Source organism: Dendrobates tinctorius, unplaced genomic scaffold (assembly GCF_039654945.1).
Source record: "Dendrobates tinctorius isolate UK_male_01 unplaced genomic scaffold, ASM3965494v1 ptg000084l, whole genome shotgun sequence".
NCBI lineage: Eukaryota > Metazoa > Chordata > Amphibia > Anura > Dendrobatidae > Dendrobates > Dendrobates tinctorius.
In genome coordinates this window covers 53,051,038-53,070,687 of record NW_027361752.1, presented here as the reverse complement: position 1 = coordinate 53,070,687, position 19,650 = coordinate 53,051,038, and the positions used below count along the sequence as shown (strand labels likewise).

General features: G+C 46.0%; 1 protein-coding gene across 3 annotated transcripts in view; it reads right to left on the bottom strand.

Annotated features, from left to right (window-relative positions):
• LOC141097497 (interferon-induced GTP-binding protein Mx2-like) overlaps nt 1-19,650 on the bottom strand; it is a 44,981-nt gene that overhangs the window by 17,272 nt on the left and 8,059 nt on the right. The window contains exons 2-8 of one of the 3 annotated variants that reach the window (XM_073584717.1): nt 15,703-17,336; nt 12,826-13,149; nt 12,700-12,737; nt 11,711-11,906; nt 9,991-10,128; nt 7,086-7,240; nt 1,684-1,822 (exon numbers count right to left, since the gene is read on the bottom strand). In XM_073584717.1, coding sequence (XP_073440818.1) covers nt 1,684-1,822; nt 7,086-7,240; nt 9,991-10,128; nt 11,711-11,906; nt 12,700-12,737; nt 12,826-13,149; nt 15,703-17,272 — 2,560 coding nt within the window. In that variant the 5' untranslated portion in view covers nt 17,273-17,336. The remainder of the gene's footprint in view (nt 1-1,683; nt 1,823-7,085; nt 7,241-9,990; nt 10,129-11,710; nt 11,907-12,699; nt 12,738-12,825; nt 13,150-15,702; nt 17,337-19,650) is intronic. The other 2 variants (XM_073584718.1, XM_073584720.1) reach the window with 2 other exon arrangements.

Genomic DNA, 19,650 nt, shown 5'->3' with positions numbered 1-19,650 from the left:
ACTTCAAGGGGCGCAAACCACAACCAGCCTAAATTAGGAAGAGAGACACACAGAGCTCACATCCAGCCTATATTACTAGAAGAGACACATAGAGCTCACATCCAGCCAATATTACTGGGAGAAACACACAGAGCTCACATCCAGCCTATATTACTGGGAGAGACACACAGAGCTCACATCCAGCCTATATTACTGGAAGAGACACACAGCTCACATCCAGCCTATATTACTGGAAGAGACACACAGCTCACATCCAGCCTACATTACTGGCAGAGGTACACAGAGCTCACATCCAGCCTATATTACTGGGAGAGACACACAGAGCTCACATTCATCCTATATTACTGGGAGACACACAGACCTCACATCCAGCCTATATTACAGGGAGAGACACACAGACCTCACATTCAGCCTATATTACTGAGAGAGACACACAGAGCTCACATTCATCCTATATTACAGGGAGAGACACACAGAGCTCACATCCAGCCTATATTACAGGGAGAGACACACAGACCTCACATTCAGCCTATATTACTGGGAGAAAAACTCCCACAAGAGAAACATCTGTAATCTGGATCAGGCTGCAGACTAAGACATAGTGCAATTTTATGAACTAAAGATAATGACTAACACATGTCAAAAATGTACACAGCCTTTAAGTATAGTAAATTTGTTTTCCACATAAGTTTTTCAAAACCATGCAAAGCTCAAAGTTTGTGTTGTCATGGAGGAACTTTCTCAAGAATCACCACTGAAAATTAAGTTGTAATCTCCTTCAACACCTTTAATGGACTGCTCTACATGACCAGGTACCAAAATTTCAATATTACATTTTGTCCTGAAGACTACAGCTTCTATATATATAATTGCCTTAAATTGTCTGTCATCCACTTCCGTCTGGATGTCCCCGAATCCGACAATCCACTGCGTCGCCCTGGAAGTACGCCGACCGCCATATTGGAATACCCAAGTGTTGGGTATTCCAATATGGCACCCGCTGGTGGTACCAGGCCCTTCCACAGTACCACCAGTGGGACACCGCCGGAACCCCCCGCCGCCGCCAGACCCGCCGTTGCTGCTGCTGGACCCACCGCCGGACCCGCCGCTGCTGCCTGCATACCCACCTCCGTGCAGTGACAGCCGGCAGGAAAGACCGCGGCTTGCAGCTTTTGCTGGAGATGGGGTGCGGGCGCTCTCTGGTGGTGCCGCACCCCATCTCCAGCACAGGCCGCAAGCCGCGGTCTTTCCTGCCGGCTGCCCGCCGCCGCCACCAGGACCCCCCCCCCCCCCGCCGCTGGACCTGCCACTGCCAACGAGGGGGGTATCACACACACATGTACATACACACACACACACATGTACGCACACTCACACACACACACACATACTCACATATACACACACACCCACATGTACTCACATCACCAGCACAGGCCGCAAACCACCCTCTTTCTTGTTGGCTGTGACTGCACGGAGGTGGGTGGGCAGGCAGCTGCGGGACACACACACACGTACACACACACGTACTCACCCACACACACATGTACTCACACACACGCACACACACATACACACACACGCACACACATGTACACACACGTACTCACACACACGTATTCACACACACACTTCCCTCCCGATGCGACAGCATCGGGCACACCTCTATTATAACATAATTACCCAGTGTCCGCTCTCCGCTAGGATCCACTTCTTGAGCCATTTTGAGAGCTTCAGTGGTGGCAATGTCCACATTACTAGGAACCACAGCCAGATTGATGGTCTCCTGCTTTTCTATGTACTTCTTGATCATTTTCTTGATCTATTAAAATGCAAAATGGAGAATTTGTTAGATCATCGTGTACAGATTAACATTAGTAAGGTCAATACAAGTTTGGAGGCACAGATGAAACCAGGTACGGTTGTGTTCAGATCATACAAGGCTCTCTTGTCCTGACAATGCCAGTAGGGTTTTTTCCTAGCACATAAGCTAAACAAAGACAGGATACAGATTCCCAACACATAGCAGGACTATAAAGGGCCCGTTACACATAGCGATATCGCTAGCAATATCGCTATAACATCACTGGTTTTGTGACGTATCAGCGATATTGCTAGCGCTATCGCCATGTCTGATACTTACCTCCGACCGGCTCCCCCGCTGGCTATTGCTGATCGCGCGAGAAGCTCCTGGACCATTTCTCGTCGTCAGCTTCCTGTGGCGCCGACGAGCGACGCGGGCGGGAGGACATCAGGATTGCCGCGTCTGACAGGTAAGTAGCGACCCCCGACCCCTGCGATGTCACTGGTGAGATCTGCCTGTGTGGCAGCTCACTAGCGACCACCTAGCGATGCACCAGCGATCCTGACCGCGTCATATCGCTGGTCGGGATCGCTGGTGCATCGCTAAGTGTAACGGTACCCTAAGATTCCCGGGACATTCAGAGACAGTGAGGGCACCAGGCCTCTGATCTTAGGGTACTGTTACACCTAGTGATGCACCAGCGATCCCGACAACGATATGACATGGTCAGGATCGCTGGTGCATCCCTAGGTGGTCGCTAGTGAGCTGCCACACAGGCAGATCTCACCAGCGACATCGCAGGGGACGGGGATCGCTACTTACCTTTCAGACGCGGCGATCCTGCGTCCTCCCGCCCGGCTCCACACGTCGCTCGTCGGCGCCACAGGAAGCGCAGCAGGAGGTGGCCGACGAGGAATGGTCCAGGAGCTTCTCGCGCGATCAGCGATAACCAGCGGGGGGAGCCGGTCGGAGGTATCAGACACAGTGATATCGCTAGCAATATCGCTGCAACGTCACAAAATCGGTGACTTTACAGCAATATTGCTAGCGATATCGCAGTGTGTAACGGGGGCTTTAGGTGGATATTGTGATTATAACACTTTCACACCACTAATCTAAAAATCCAATTAAGGATTTATTTTCTGTGCTCAGTTTGTTTGTCCATTTAATCTCCATTTATCATACCATGCCTCTGCTTTGTATGTTGTTTTGTGCATACATTTGTGTTTGTTATACCATGTCTGAGGAATAGACCTAAGAAGTCTAATAAAACAAGCAAAACGAAGTTAAGCCATAAAATATTCAGCCTTTATTACTGCAGGATAGCAAAAAAGTAAAAACATTTAAAAGGGACCCTGTCTGGAGAAATGGCTGATAATCAGCTCATTCTAATTGACGGAACTATACTTCATCATTCTGGATCCTGTCTGGAGGAATGGCTGATAATCCGCTTATGTTAATGGGATTTTTTTTGTCCTCCTCTTGGCGGAAATGTTCTCTGCATATTTGTATATTCATGTAGTGTTGTAGTGCAGTTTTGGGCACCACATTTTAAAAAAGACATCAACAAACTGGAGCAAGTTCAGAAAAGATCGACCAGAATGGTGACCGGTCTGCAAACCCTGTCTTATGAGGAAAGGTTGCAGGATTTGGGAATGTTTAGTTTGCAAAAGAGAAGACTGAGAGGAGACTTAATAGCTGTCTACAAATATCTAAAGGGCTGTCACATTGTAGAAGGATCAACTTTATTCTCATTTGCACAAGGAAAGACTAGAAGCAATGGGATGAAACTGAATGGGAGGAGACACAGATTAGATATTAGAAAAAACTTTTTGACAGTTAGAGTGATCAATGAGTGGAACAGGCTGCCACGAGAAGTGGTGAGTTCTCCTTCAATGGAAGTCTTCAAACAAAGGCTGGACAGTCATCTGACTGGGATGATTTAGCGAATCCTGCTTTGAGCAGGGGGTTGGACCAGATGGCCCAGGAGGTCCCTTCCAACTCTACGATTCTATGATTCTATATGATTTGGTATATATATTTTTTGTATTTTTTTATAATTTTTGGTAATATTCTTTATGACTACATGTACTATATATGATGTTTGTAATCAGACTTTTTTGTTATGGGATATGTCAATACATTATTATATTTCATATGCATATCTGTAATGATGCACGTATTTAAATATTTTTTGTAATAGTAGTTTATGAGATTTTGCTACTCTATAATGATTGCTGCACTTTACATGTGTTTACAACTTAATGGATGGTGCTTGTGTTAGGTTTTCCTACTTTTCACCATTCCTGAGTATAACGCTATCTTCACTAACTAGTGATAATATGCAGTACTCTGTCTATACATGGTACCATGCGTCTACAGTGTGCCCGGTAGTTAGCGGTAACGGTGACTTTTGTTTGAGTATACGATGTGTAACCAAGACACTGTCTCTTTTAGTATATAACATGTGGGTTATCATTGTGTGGCACCGTCCGTCTGGTTTGCCTGTGCTACCCACTCCTTCCTGACATGTCGGAAAGGGGTGGAGCTAGGCGACCGGCGGCGGAATCCCGCGATGATGTTTGCTGCCAATGTGACGCGATGCCGTGGGCGGCACCTGTTCCTCCCCTGTCCTGACGTGCCGGATGGGGGAGTGACGGGGCTGTGGGCGGACGGGCTCCATGGCGGCAATGCACGCCGAACCGTACACACCTGTGAGGTAACTATCTGGCACACTGGGGCTATAAATAAAGACACACAGGTGGGATAGCCACATTTCTCATCCCCCCAAGACGAAGCTAGAGCGAAACGCGCGTCGGGGACCTTCATCCTTCAAGGTTGTATGATTCCTTTGCACTTTTTTCTCCTTTACCTCCAGCGGCTATTATTGCTATGGCACAAAACTGTGCACTGTGTGCCGTTCATGGTAATATAGGCACCACTTGGCTTTATGCTGCCCTAAATTGTCTATTTGCCACTGTGCTACATGTATTTTGTATTATTCTATTCAGTATTGCTGGAGATAATTTTTAGGCAGTGCTGCATTTACCTCCTACCATTACAGTGTAAGCATGTCCTAACTGGATGTCACTGTAATTTGCCATTGTGCTAATTTTATTGTTATCTAGCTGGATGCTATTTTATTTTCCATTGTGCCACTTTGTGCTATTGTGTGTACTGTGTATATATATCAAATCGCAGTTATTACGGATTGGGCTGTTTATTTGCACTTGTAATTTTTTATGATTGCTAATTGGACTGCTGGTCATATTTTGGCCCCTTTCTTACGATAATCATATATCACACAATAAAAGGATTCTGTTTCATTAGTGCACGGTGTTATATATGCATATCAAATTTGTTAGGATGATTTGGATATGTATCTCCCTTTTAAATGCTTTTACTTTTTTGCTATCATGCAGTAATAAAGGCTGAATATTGTATGGCTTAACTTCGTTTTGCTTGTTTGATATTATAGTTTATGTGAAGTGCCATTTATTAGGCTCAATTATTTGCATACACGAAGTCTAATAAAAGCCTGCTTTGTAATATCATTTATTTTACTTCTGTTAGCCATTAAAAAGATATCATAACTACAAGATTATCTTGTTTTTCCCACTGAGCGCATTCTTTAAGCTAACCATAGAAACTGTGATATGAACACAGCCTGAGTTACATTTACCAGTTCCAAAGACTTAAAGGAATTGTCTATTTCGGACACCCTTTTTCAATACGGTAATTTAGGGAAGCTGAATGTTTTGGACTATCCCAATTTTCCAGAGAAAACAGCCACAAAAAAAGTACTTTTATCATTATTAAAAGAGGATCCAGGCAACAAAACTCCAAAAAGCCAACTTGACATTGCATTTTAGCTTCCTGGTGTCCGAGAAGACCAAAGATATTTAGCCCACTTTGTTCTTGCCAAGTTCCCTCACTGAATAAATGCAAATCCACTCCTCAGTATTGAAATTACAACACAAAAAAAGGAAAAGTCATAGAATTAAGGAAATCACAGGATGGATGGAAATGTTAATAATGTGAAAATTATGAAAAATGGAAATCAAACTGGAGAAATCGAGATGTTCTGAAAATTTTGAGTATGAGCCACATGCAGAAATACCGGCACTTCCAGCCTCGGTTGCTATCAGTGAGGTTATTAATGGTCGTCTGAGGAAGGTTCTGACGATGAATGTGCTCAGGCAAATCACCAAAATCCACTGCTGGCAGCTCCTCTGTAATCACCGACCAATGGAGTCCCCGACGTGCTCGATGGGAGAAGTCGAGAGATGCCATAGCCATGGGAGCAGGTTTAGGCCCCGCAGACTGCTCACAGTAGCATAAGCAACATGAGGGCTGGCATTGTCGTATTAAATAATGGCTCTTGGGACACTTTGAAGCAATGGCAGTACCACCCGTTCCATGATTGATCCATTCTGTACTGCAAGTGAAATTACATACCAGGCCTAAGGCTTCAAATAGTGTCTACACTAAACATCAGAAGGTGTTGGTCCGACATTGGGCTATGAGCCAGACGTCCAACTAAAGGTGTCCAATGATCCCTTGCCACCGCTCTCAAATGCCATCATGATGCAGAGCAAAATGGCAATGGAGGCTTGTCTACTTCAGTGATGAGTCAAACTTTTGTCTTGGATACAACACTAGAGACCGCATGGGCAACCCCATGTAGATGCCTTCATGAATGATTGTCACACCAGTCTTACTTCCAGGATCGTGGGGTGGCATAATGTAGATGGCCCCTCTGGTCTTCATTCCAGGAAAATAACAGCTCCCATGTTACATTGATTTGGTGGTGGAACAAGCAGCACGGTCATTTCTCCAAGGTGTTCCAGGAGCCATTTTTGAACATGATAGCGTCAAGCCACATGGTGCTCATGCTACTATGAGCAGCCTGTAAGTCTTAAGAATGCACTCATGGCCTACAGCATCTCTGGACTGGTCTTGCATCAATCAAGCACATCTGAGTCACTATTGGTTGTAGATACACAGTGAGCTGCCTGCAGCGGATCTTGATGAATTTCCACAGTGCATTCAGTGGCAGAACCTTCCCCAGATGACTATTAATAACCTCAGTGACAGCAGACGAGGCAGGCTGTGAGGGGATTTCTGATTGTGGCTCATAATCCAGACTGGGGAAATCGAGATGTTTTGAACATTTTGTTTTCATATTGTTATCATTTGCTGATCAGTAACATGTTCATCCATCCTGCGAGATTTAGAAAGATTTCCACAATACATTAGTGATTGAGGTCACTCTGCTTACTTGTTGTCCAATATCTTGAGGTTGATCCGCTACAGCAACTCTTGTAATTCCAGGAAGATCGAGAAGTGTCAGGTCTGGGACATTTGGAGACACTACTTCAAGGGTAATGAGATCTTGGCTGACTCCTTTTCCAGGACCGGCAATATGGTTTTGGGCTGCAAGAGATTAGTATAGTGGATTTTTCCAACGATGGAATATCTCACGGGCATCTTTTAAGACCAGTAATAAAGTTTCGGCAAGAACAATCTCTAAAGTTGAGTTGTGTGGCCTCTAGATGTCGTTGTTTGCATCAGGAAAGAGATAATTTATCCTCTAGGGTTCCAGTTTGTCTGTGAACATAGAAGTAGTAAAACTGAATTTATGGAGCTGCAGGCTTGAAAATAGGCAACCTTGGAATGTCAATGTTTGGGGACTTAGATCTTAGGCTAGTTTCACACTTGCTTTTTTTTGCAGCGCGTTTTTCCCGCAAAAAAACGCATTGAAAAAACGCATACAAACGCATACAGATGCTGCGTTTTTTTCAAGCATTTTTATGAGCATGCATGAAAAAAACGCAGCGTTTTTATGCGTTTTTACCGCGTTTGCGTTTTTTTCCAACATTAGGTGGCCCCTCACACTAACCCAAACCATGACTTTACTAACCCTAACCCTAACCCTGACCCTGACCCTGACCCTGACCCTAACCCTGACCCTAACCCTTAACCAAACCATACCCTGATCCTAACCCTGACCCTGACCCTTAACCAAACCATACCCTGATCCTGACCCTGACCCTAACCCTGACCCTAACCCTTAACCAAACCATACCCTGATCCTAACCCTGACCCTGACCCTAACCCTAACCCTAAACCCCCTTAACTAACCCTAACTCTAACCCAAACCCCTAAATTCCATTGTCTAAATTAATGGTAAAAAAAAAAAACGCATGTGCAAAAAAACGCATACATAAGCATGCCAATGCGCACATCTGCTCACCATAGACTTATAATGGGTGTCTTGCTGTAAAAAAACGCATTGCGCGCGCATGCGTTTTTTTGAGGCAAGTCGGACGCCCAAAAAATGCAACAGGTTGCATTTTGTGCGCCCGAGCGCATACCGCAAAAAAACGCATGCGCGGAAAAACGTGTACAAACGCATGTGTATGCGCACATAAGCGCATCCCATGCAAAGTATAGGAAAAAAAAACGCATGCGCTATTTAGCGCTAAAATACCGCGAAAAAAACGCAAATGTGAAACCAGCCTTAGCTCCTGTAAAGAAGAAATTTGTTTCTTGGTGGTATGAATATGATGGGATGTTACTGATCCCAGCTTTGTGCTATCTATAAAACTCTGCTCTTCCATGTTGAATGTTTGGCTAAAGAGTTAGTGATATTTAAAGCGGGTGTAAAGGGTAATGTCTCTCCTTGTGGAGAGTGCCAAGCTTGTGTAAGGAGACTTATAGTCCAAGCAATGCCAATCCAGTGTAAGGAGACTTATAGGCATTGCAATGCTCCACTGTGATGTTAAATATGCAGATATCCTCTTCAGAGAGGTAGAGGTCTAGAACTCAAGTCAGATTAGCAATCCTAAAAGTCAATATCGACCATTTAACGAGCCCTGCTACATGACTTGGGATTAGAAGCCAAATTAGAAATTCTATTTGCCGACGGGTTTCGGGGAGTTTGCTTCTCATCAGTGCAAAGCAGAGCTTTGATTTGGGTGGTTGAGAGCCCTCTGACACATGTCTAAAGAATTTCCTGTAAGAGTGTGACATGAGGTTGATGGGAGTAAAGAGAACTTGGGAAATAAAGTTTGCCCTGCCTGTTAATTAAAATAAGTAACGGTATTAGTTAACCGATTTCAGATTTAGAGTGGAAATATCGGGGAAGTTTAGGCTGATATTATGTTTTTTCCTGTCTTTTGGATTGGTAGTACGCAGATACCAAACATGTAAAGTTTTTCTTTTTATTCAATGGTGAAAAATGTTTTGGAAATTTGTAAGAAAGATTTTTTTTGCTTTTGTCACCATTTTCCGACATCGTTACGCTGTTTACAAATTGGATTAATCTATTTATATTTTGATAGATTGGACTTTTCACGAATGCAGAAAATACCAAATATGTATTTTTTTTTTTGCTTAATTTTTAATGGGAGCAAAAGAGGGGTGATTTGGACGTTTGTATTTTTCATAATTGTAAAAACTTTTTTCCCACTTTTTACTGTATTTATTAGTTCCCTTAGGGGACTTGAAGTTGTGATCGGACGCTTGTACTATACATTTCAAAAATCATGATCTCCTATGGCGGTCACAGGGCCTATGTTCACAGGCAATCGTAAGGACAGGCACAGGGGTATTCAGCAGAATCCCAGCTGTCAAGACAACCCATCGGCACCCCAAGATCATGTCACGGGCATACCGATGGAAGTGTGGAACGACGCAGAGGCAAGTGTTAAATGCTGCTGTCAGAAATTGACAGCGGGATTTAACAGGGTAAACAGCCACGGGTGGATCTCCACTCCACATTAAATCAGCCGCCATGTGAGGGGAAATATGCAGGCTCGGCTTGGGAGCTCGCATCATAGGCAGGGACCAGACATATGACTCAAGTTTCTTATGTCGTGAAGGGGTTAAAGGCATCATCATTACTGTCCTCAATTGGGAATAGCAACCTAGATTCCCTATTACAATATCTTTGGTGTATGTGGGAGGAAACCGAAGAACCTGGAGGAAACTCACGCAAACACGGGGAGAACATACAAACTCCTTGCAGATGTTGTCCTTGGTTGGATTTGGTAGTTGAGCGCACTGAGCCTCCAGGGCCACGTTGTAATTGTCATCTGTGTCCCATCTATAGTTATACCCCAGATCGAAGTCCGCTAGATAAATATAATATAAATATTTCTTGGTTGCCCCTAGATCATTACCTTTCCGGATCTCCTTCTCCACTTCCCCTGGAGTTTTTAGCTCCACATTCTGGTCTCGATAGCTTATTTTGCCTTTCCATGGGGAACCGGTTTTGGATTTTTTCAACTTGAGTACAAGAGGGCACCTTGTCACAATGCCTGTATAGTAGATCAGAAATAATGAGGTCAATATGATATGAATTCATTCTCACAGTCATTTTTTACTATTTTTAGACATGTTAAGATCCTTAGGCTGTGTGCACACGTAGCGATTTTTAAGCGTTTTTGCCGCGATTTTCGGCGCGAAAACGCTTAAAAATCGTGTACAGAACGCCCCCCATGCATTCCTATGGCATTCCGCACATGCTGTGCTAATGCTGCGCTTTTTTCCGCGGCGGAAACGCATCGCGGAAAAAATCGCAGCATGCTCATTCTTTGTGCGGAATCGCAAAGAATTGCCGCGATTCCGAACCCATAGGAATGCATGAGAATCGCTTACTTCCCGCATGTGGCTATGCCCACCATGCGGGAAGTTAAGCGTCTCATGTGCGGTTGGTACCCACGGTGTGGAGGAGAGGAGACTGTCCTCCAGGCCCTGGGTACCATACCCCTGTAAAAAAAGAATAAAAAATAAAAAATCGGGGTATATTTACCTTCCGGTGTCCCGCGCTGCATTCCCGGCCTCAGCGTTCCCAGTAATGCCTTGCGGCAAGGTCCTGTGATGACGTAGTCTCGCGAGATCGCTATAGAAACACGAGACTACGTCATCACAGGTCTCGCAAGGCATTACTGGGAACGCTGAGGCCCGGGAATGCAGCGCGGGACGCCGGAAGGTAAATATACACCGATTTTTTATTTTTTTTTAGCATTTTAACATCCTATCTTTTACTATTGATGCAGCATAGGCGGCCTCAATAGTAAAAAGCTGCTCACACTTGTCAAACACTATGTTTGACGAGTGTGACCAACCTGTCAATCACTTTCCAAGCGATGCTTCAAATCGCTTGGAAAGTGCTTGAATATCGCACGCGAAAATCGCGGCAAAATCGCACGGAAATCGCGCGGAAAAAAACGCGCGATTTCTGGGAAGGAGTCCGGTTTTTAGTAAGCGTTTTAAAACGCTACGTGTGCACATAGCCTTAATGTCGAGAACCATCTTTTGGGCAATCGTATCCGTATGGGCCTCGAAGAGCTCCATTCATATCATTACGATATCTAATTTTCCCCAAGTTAGGGGGGATGAGGTCAACTCTTGCTTGGTTTAGAGAATCAATAATATCAGGCAGAAAAAATATGACCTGACTGTGCGAAAAGCACTTAAAGGAAGACGCTGATCTGCCATTGCCCGGGGAAATGTTTTGCAGGTCATAGGGAAAGTGAAAATTTAAGCTTTTAGAATCTCAAAAAATTGACTGACACTTTTCCTATTGCTATTCGGGTTAATTTAGACTTTAGGTTTACATCAAAGTTTTTGATTTGAGGAGAGCCAATATTTTTGAAGATAGCAAGTCAACTTTGTCTCCTTGACTTTACCTTTGGCAGTTTCCAGACCGACTGCAGATAAATATCGTAAGTATCATCAAATACATGTTATATCCTATAGAAAAGTTGTTGCCAACTTTTCTTTCTTTCAGAAATTGATAAGATTTGGTCATGTAACGTTACATTTTTTTTTTTTTAGATATATGGATATCATATGAGCAAACCACATCCGCATGTAATTCTGTGATCTGCTTCTCACCGCTGCCTCTGGGAAGATTGACTCCTGACAAAGCCTCCAGAACGGAACTTTTTCCAGAACTCTGATCACCGATCACAGCGATCGCTGGTAATCCCAAATCCTTCTCCACCCCCAAGGACCTCAGGGAGTCAATAAGATCAATGCACGGACGGATCTTGTATTCATACTGTTGTCCTAGGACATTGTCAGGTTGGGCCTTTAATAAAAAAAAAAATTAATTAAGTTAGCCGAGAATAATCTGGGAAATTCATGGGAATTACGATCCTAGCTAGGGAAGCTAATGGCCCTCAACCTGTAAGAATGTTTCCTGTCCTGTAGTAATCTTCCCATCCTTGTCCCTTTCTTACAACAATGTCCCTCATTCTGCTGCTCTTTACATACACATACGAAAATAAATTCTTCTCACCTGATCTCTTTCCCTCGGCGAACAGCGTCCTCTTCCTCCTCCACATCCGGGTCCTTAGGATTGATGTCATGTGCGGCCGCACCGGGACAGCAACGTCAGCTGCTGGCTTCTGATTGGTCAGTGGCTGGTATCGGTATTGCGGTGCAGAGAGCTGGTCTTTGAGCCGCAATACACTTCAATTAGATGTGCGTCCGAGGACGCAAATTCAGTCGTAAAGATGCGCTGATGCTGGCTTGCTGGACGCGGTTGTCTCTGGGGCTCGAGGGTTGCACAAAGGGGCCTAAAGTGCTACAGGCGGCCTATGGGCCATGTGTTTGAGAGTCCTGCTCTAGCCAATGCAGAATGCCCCGCCATCACATCCCTTTAATTGCTGAATAATACCGTGCTGACTATATGTCTTCTACCAAAGGACATGTATGTTGTAATTACTGCTGTTTTCCAAGACTTTGATCAATGATAGGAGACGATTTTGGGGTCAAGTTCACTGAATTCAAGACACCTCGGAGGCAAGAAGCTATAACTATAATTTTGACACAACCACTATATTGTGATGAATATATAATGGATGCAGATATATACTTACTGTTACACCTTCAGGCACCGATACCTCAGCAGAGGAACCTAGAAAACCACATAAAGTTCAAAATCCATTAAAATATACTCCAATAAACAAAAATAATAAATTGGGGTCATCTAGAAAACAATATACCTCCATTAGATATAGCGTCCTGTGATGTTATCTCGGCAGCTGGTGGTAAATCCTCCATTGGTTTAATAGCTACCGGGGCTGGAGGGCTTTCATTTTGGCATGGGGATGGTGCAGGAGATATATTCTGCGGTGAGGACGTCAGGCCGTTGGGTGGCTGAGGAGCTGGTGTTGGGCTAGAGAATGAAAACGATGGCACTGGCACCTCTGGCTTCAGCTGCATAAAGAGTGAGCTAGATGCGGGTTGGGTTGCAGGTAATGCACCAAAGGAGGACGGAGAACCGAACGAAAAGACGGATCCATTTTCATTAGTCTGCATTATGTCGTCTAATAAATACATAAAAAAACAATAACAAATAAGTGTCTGATTTTGGAAAGACAGAGGATGACAAAAAAAAACACTAAGGATCCATGAATGGTCCAAAATGTTGACATTTCTCTTGCATCATGGCTTGTATTAACCATACATCGACCAGCACAAAAGCTCGTAAATATGGGGATATACAAGAGGATGGTAATTCTGATCTACACAAGGATCAGACAGGTCCTTCAGAATAATAGGGGATCTGCCAGGCTCTAACATAATAATAGGACCCAAATATCCGGTAGAAGACAACCCAATGTCACTAGGATCTATTCCTCATGAGATGACTCACAAATGACCTAATAAACTTGATTATACGTCTTATTTGTGCAAGGATAATAAAAGAGAAAATGCCATGTTCTCGATAAATGAATGGATGGATGGATGGCGAGCCTTGTACTCGTCAGTACCGTAGAATTTAAATTTAGCGATGATGCGGATGTTTAAGCCACTCAATGGCCACTCCAAACTCCCTCATGTGGCCATAAAAAAAAGAGAGAAGAGCCCAGCGGCTTGGGATTCTTGTAATTGGTGGTTTCCTATTGTTAGAGAATCTAATGATGGGACATCCTGTGGATTGGTAATAAATGGCACTCATGGGACAATACCTGTGAAGAGGTTGGCCAACAAACAACATTGCTGTAGATGCGTTAGCGATGTGTGATTCCTAGAGCTCCCACCTCGAATCATGAGATCAGAGATCGTGTGTCCTCCATTTAAATGGAGCCTAAAGTAACACAATTATATTGCCATTTTATGCAACGACTATTGGGCTGACTGATGTAGCAGATTATGGGTCTTCACCGAGAAGAGACTGCATTCAAGGATGGTGGGAATGATGAGAGGTGGGAATGGTGAGAGGTGAGTATTTGTAGTGTCTGGTTTGGGGTCTGTATTTGTCTAGGGCTCTGTGCCTGTGATGAATGAAGTGAATGCCGGGAACATGGGGGGGTAAGTATATAGTCTTGTCCGGGTTCTTAATTAAATCATGGGTCTTCTTTATAAGCCATGCCATTTTTTTGTCACCTGCTGGTCATGTATCACCACTGAAGAGCTCTCCTAGTTGGACGTCTAAGCTTTGTGTCCTGTGATTTTGCACATATGAAGAAGCACCTCGCGTGTTTAGGGAACTTTTATTGCTTTCTTTCACAAACAGTGCCATCTGTGACCATGGGTGGGGTCTGGTATTGCAGATTAGCTACATGCACATCTATGGGGCTGAGTTACAATACCAAAACTATGTTGACAGTTAGTGCAGTTCGAAAAGAAAGCAGACGTGTTTTTTGGACATGTCTTATACTGCCCAAGCTAATCCAACAATCTAAAGGGATTAAAGAAAGACTAAACTGTCATAGCAAAGAAAGTGATGTGTAATGAGCCAGTTTGGTCCCACATCAAGGATAGCTTCCCAAAGATTGCACTTTTGCCTAACCTTCTGCCTCCAATCCAACTGTAGAGACGACCCCAAGAGGCCTGAGCCTGATCAATACCATTCTAAAAATCCATATTCAGAACTTCTAGCATCCCATTTTCTAGGATATTGACTTAAAGAGGTTGTCCCCTACCTTATCATTGGATGTCGGCGGCTGTAAATTCTCACTTGTGGAGCTGCTCTGTTTTCTGGTAGCTGTCGCGGCTGTGTACTACTCATCCGCCTCTTATTCAAATCAATAGGAGGCAGATGTGCAGCACCCAGCCGCGGCCACTATCAGAAGTCGGCCAGTGGCACAAGTGAGCATCTACAGCTGGCGGCTGCCATTGCCGCCAACAGCCGATCGGCAAAGGTGCTGGGCATCGGACCCGAACAAATCAGATATTGATGCCTTATACTAAGGATAATTGATCAGTGATAAAGTAGTGGACAACATCTTTAACCATTCTTAGGCATTTCTTGGGCATCCTCCTTCCTTGGCATATTTGGCTTCTTTGAAACAGTGTACAGTAGAGTGAGCTCACACGCAGTGGAAACGCTTATGTGTTCATCTACAAAAGTCAACAGATTCCTCCACCAAAGGTACATGATACTTGGGCTCCGTGCTCCAACATGGGCAGCGACCCATGACTAGGGGTCATAACTGAAAGCCACATATTTACATCCTGGCTGCCCATGGCAGCTGCAGTCTAGATGCCCTATGTTTTGCAAACTGTGCCTCATATCTGTACCAATGGGATCCCCCATATATCCTGTAGGCACACTATATCACGTCATCATAGGAAAAATTGTGCATATTTTTGCACAGGGAATCATTTGCAAAAGTTACTAGCGAATATTCCAACCAGCTTCCTATTGTACGCGGTACCTGTTTTACCTGGTCCATGTCAGTGCCTCTGGAACACCTGAATAGATTGTCCCATATATGCTCAGGGTCATTATTAAGGATTACAGAACATTTTTTGGGTTCATGGATGAGTAGAAGGAATCCTGGAGCCAACAACCTATCACGTAGCCTGTCAAATATCTTCAGTGTTAGGTGACCCTATCCTTTAACCTAAAACATTTCTCCAGTCAAACTCACCCATTAGAAGTTCAGGCGGTGATCCTGATGCTGAGAGAGCTACGGTCGTACTGGACCCACAATGATGGCTGGCACTTTCCACAGTGTCGGGGCTGCAAGCTATAGGGGCACGCACATAATATTCAGCTCCAGAGACCCAAGACTGAGGAGATTTAGATCTGCTGCGGGAAGGTCGATGTGGGGATCTACTGTGCCGTCTCTGATGTGGGTATTTTGTTTTCCGACCATGAGGCGGGGATCTGTATTGATGACTGTGATGCGGGGATCTTGGCGGTGGAGACTTTGGTTCAGTGCAGCTGCTGCTGGAGGCCAAATCAGGTGAAGTGGGTGCCGACATAGCACGATCTGCACTGAGTCTGCCAAAGTAGCGAAAAGGAGGTTTGGCAGAGCTATGATGCAGTGACCTGTCCTGTGTATGAGGCCGTTGTGGTGTTGGTGACCTGTAGCTGGTGCTTGGCCTTCCAATGTTGTTAACACCATAAGAGTGGGGTCTTTGGTTGCCGTGAATGTGGCTTCTCTCCTCCAGACTCTCTCTTGACCCCTGAGCACCAGTGCCATATGGGTGGGGTCTATTGCTGTAATATCTGCGGCTTCTCTCTTCAGGACTCTCTCTGGACCCCTGATTATAGGTGTCATATGGATTGGGTCTATTGTAATATCTGTGGCTTCTCTCTTCAGGACTCTCTCTGGACCCCTGATTATAGGTGTCATATGGGTGGGGTCTCTTGTTGTAATACCTGCGGTTTCTCTCCTCCAGATTCTCCCTGGGCCCCTGATCACCAGGACCATGTGAGTGTGGTCTCTTGTTGTAATACCTGCGGCTTCTCTCCTCCGGACTCTCCCTGTGCCCCTGATCACCAGGACCATGTGAGTGTGGTCTCTTGTTGTAATACCTGCGGCTTCTCTCCTCCGGACCCTCCCTGGGCCCCTGATTACCAGGACCATATGAGTGTGGTCTTTTGTTGTAATACCTGCGGCCTCTCTCCTCCGGACCCTCCCTGAGTCCCTGGGGATCACCAGGACCATATGAGTGTGGTCTTTTGTTGTAATACTTGTGGCTTCTCTTCTCCAGAAGTTCACCTGGCTCCAGATTATCAGCACCTTTTGAGAGTGGTCTATTGTGACTATATCTGCGGCTTCTCTTCTCTGGAAGCTCTCCTGGCTCCAGATTACCAGGACTGTATGAATGGAGTCTATTGTGGCAATAATTGTGGCTTGTCTCCTCTAGAAGTTCCCCTGGCTCCAGTTGGTGCTGATTTTGGTCATCACCAGGAGAAGCTGGATATTGATATTGGCTGCATGCGTTGGGCTCAATGGCAGTGGCATTTCGGCAGGCATGGTCTGTTTTTTCGGCTCTGCTTTTGGTGGCACCTGATCTTGTGCTCCTTTGTCTCCTGGAGGACCTCTTCTTTTGGACTTTTTGGGAAGAACTGGAGCTGTGGCATACTGACGAATGCGACTTACTTGTTGCCCTGGTGGTGCTAGAGTTGACATGTATGGAGTCCCCTTCAGGGTGGTTGTTGGTTGCAGGAGGATTTTCATTATTGCCATGAGACAAGAGCCAATCCATGAATCCTGCTTCTGCCCATAGGCAAATCTAGGCCAGCCTCTGCTCCATTCCCACAGAATCACTGCTGCAGATGAGAGATGTGAGTATAGTCACTACGTTAAGGTATTAGCAAAGTGCGGACTAGGGCGGAAAGGCAAACAAACCCCCACAACACATGTACCCCAGTGAAGAATGTTGGCGATATAATTTCATATGAATTATTTGTATCCTAGTTGGCATGGGATTATAAAACCCCCTTCCAATGTGCAGCTATAACAGGATACCTAGCTCAGCATGTGGTCAAGCCTGAAAAGGCTGTGAGTGACAGATCTCACACCTTGAATCAGCTAAGCTCAGAACAAAAGGCTTGCTTGCAAACTAGATACCATGTGGTCTAACAGCATAACTACCAGGGGGGCAGAGGTGGGGGTGGCCCCGAGCCCTGCGCTCTGAGGGGGCCCACCTGGAGCTACAAGGGATAGTCCCGATTTGGACCCCCCACCCACTGTCCCGCACGGGATTTTACTTTCCCGCACTGCAGGGAGATAAGCCGCCACGCCCCACATGCACCGACTCCATCCTTGCCCTCCTGCAGAGACCCGGCCACCGCAGCCCCTCACAGCCTGCAGTGAGGTCGCTAGGCTGTTCTGTGTGCAGTGGACCTGGGATGCGGTCACAGGAGGGAAGGAGTCAGGGGTCACATGATCCGGGGACTCCGTGTCTGCAGGACTCTGCTGTGCTGGTTGTCATGGTGCTGGGTGAGGGAAGTTTATGTGTGGGGTCAGGAGGGGTTTACAGGGTGGATGTAGCAGAGCCGTGTGTGTACGAGGTGTACGGAGCAGTGCCGAGTGTGTAACCGGTGTACGGATCAGAGCCATGTGTGTACAAGGTGTACGGAGCAGAGCTGCGTGTACGAGGTGTACGGAGCGGAGCCGTGTGTGTGTACGAGGTGTACGGAACGGAGATGTGTGTGTACAAGGTGTACGGACCGGAGCTGCGTGTGTACAAGGTGTACGGAGCAGAGCCGTGTGTGTACGAGGTGTACGGAGCGGAGCAGTGTGTGTACAAGGTATGCGGAGCGGAGATGAGTAAAAGGTGTACGGAGCGGAGCCGCCTGTGTATGGGGTGTACAGAGTGGAGCCGTGTGTGTGTGGGGTGTACGCAGTGGAGTCGTGTATGTACGAGGTGTACGGAGCAGAGCTGGATGTGTACGAGGTGTACGGAGCAGAGCTGGATGTATACGAGGTGTATGGAGCAGAGCCGTGTGTGTACGAGGTGTACAGAGCAGAGATGTGTACAGAGCAGAGATGTATATAGAGTGGAGCCGTGTGTTTGTACGACGTGTACGGAGCGGAGATGTGTGTGTACGAGGTGTACGGAGTGGAGCCGAGTGTGTACGAGGTGTAAGGAGAGGAGCCGTGTGTGTACAAGGTGTCTGGAGCGGAGCCATGTGTGTACGAGGTGTACGGAACGGAGCACTGTGTGTACAAAGTGTATGGAGCTGAGCTGTGTTTACGGAGCTGAGCAGAGACGTGTGAGTACAGGGTGTACGGAGTGGAGACGCGTGTCTATGGAACGGAGCCGTGTGTGTATGGAGCGTACGGAGCGGAGCCGTGTGTGTATGGGTTGTACGGAGCTGCGTGTGTGTGGGGCGTACGAAACCGAGCCCTGTGTGTACGAAGTGTACGGAGCTGAGCTGTGTGTGTACGGTGCGGAACAGAACCGTGTTTGTATGGGGTGTACGGAGTGGAGCCGCGTGTGTACAGAGCGTGGCCGTGTGTGTACAAGGTGTACGGAGCAGAGCCGCATGTGTACGAGGTTTATGGAGTGGAGCCATGTGTGTGTACGAGGCATACAAAGCGGAACCGTGTGTGTATGAGGTGTTTGGAGCCATGTGTTTACAAGGTGTATTGTGGGGAGCAATCATACCTCCCAACCGTTCCGGATCCAGTGGGACAGTCCCGATTTTAAGTCTGCTCCCTGCCCTGGCGGTTAATTTTCCCGCAGACACAGGAGTACACGGCGGAGCCCCAAGGAGCACTTTAAAATTTGCATGTGATGTTCCACCGGAAGTGACGTGCTAGAAGCTGACCGGAAATAAAGTGATTTCGGGAGAAGATTGTGACGGAACCATGGAGGCACTTCAGGGAATGCTTCAGATCCATCACCGCGTCCTCCTCCAACAGCGAAGACAGCGGGATCGCCTTGGAATCGGGGATGTCGGCCATGTGAGCGGATCATGATATGTCATGCACGGGAGGCTCAGGTGGGCATTACATTTGGAGCCGGGCTGCTATAGTATCTTTATAGAATCTTCCTTTCTCTGTCTGTTCTTCCTTTTGCTCTGTTCTTTCTTTCTCTCTGTTCTTTCTTTCTCTCTGTTCTTTTACTTTCCCCGT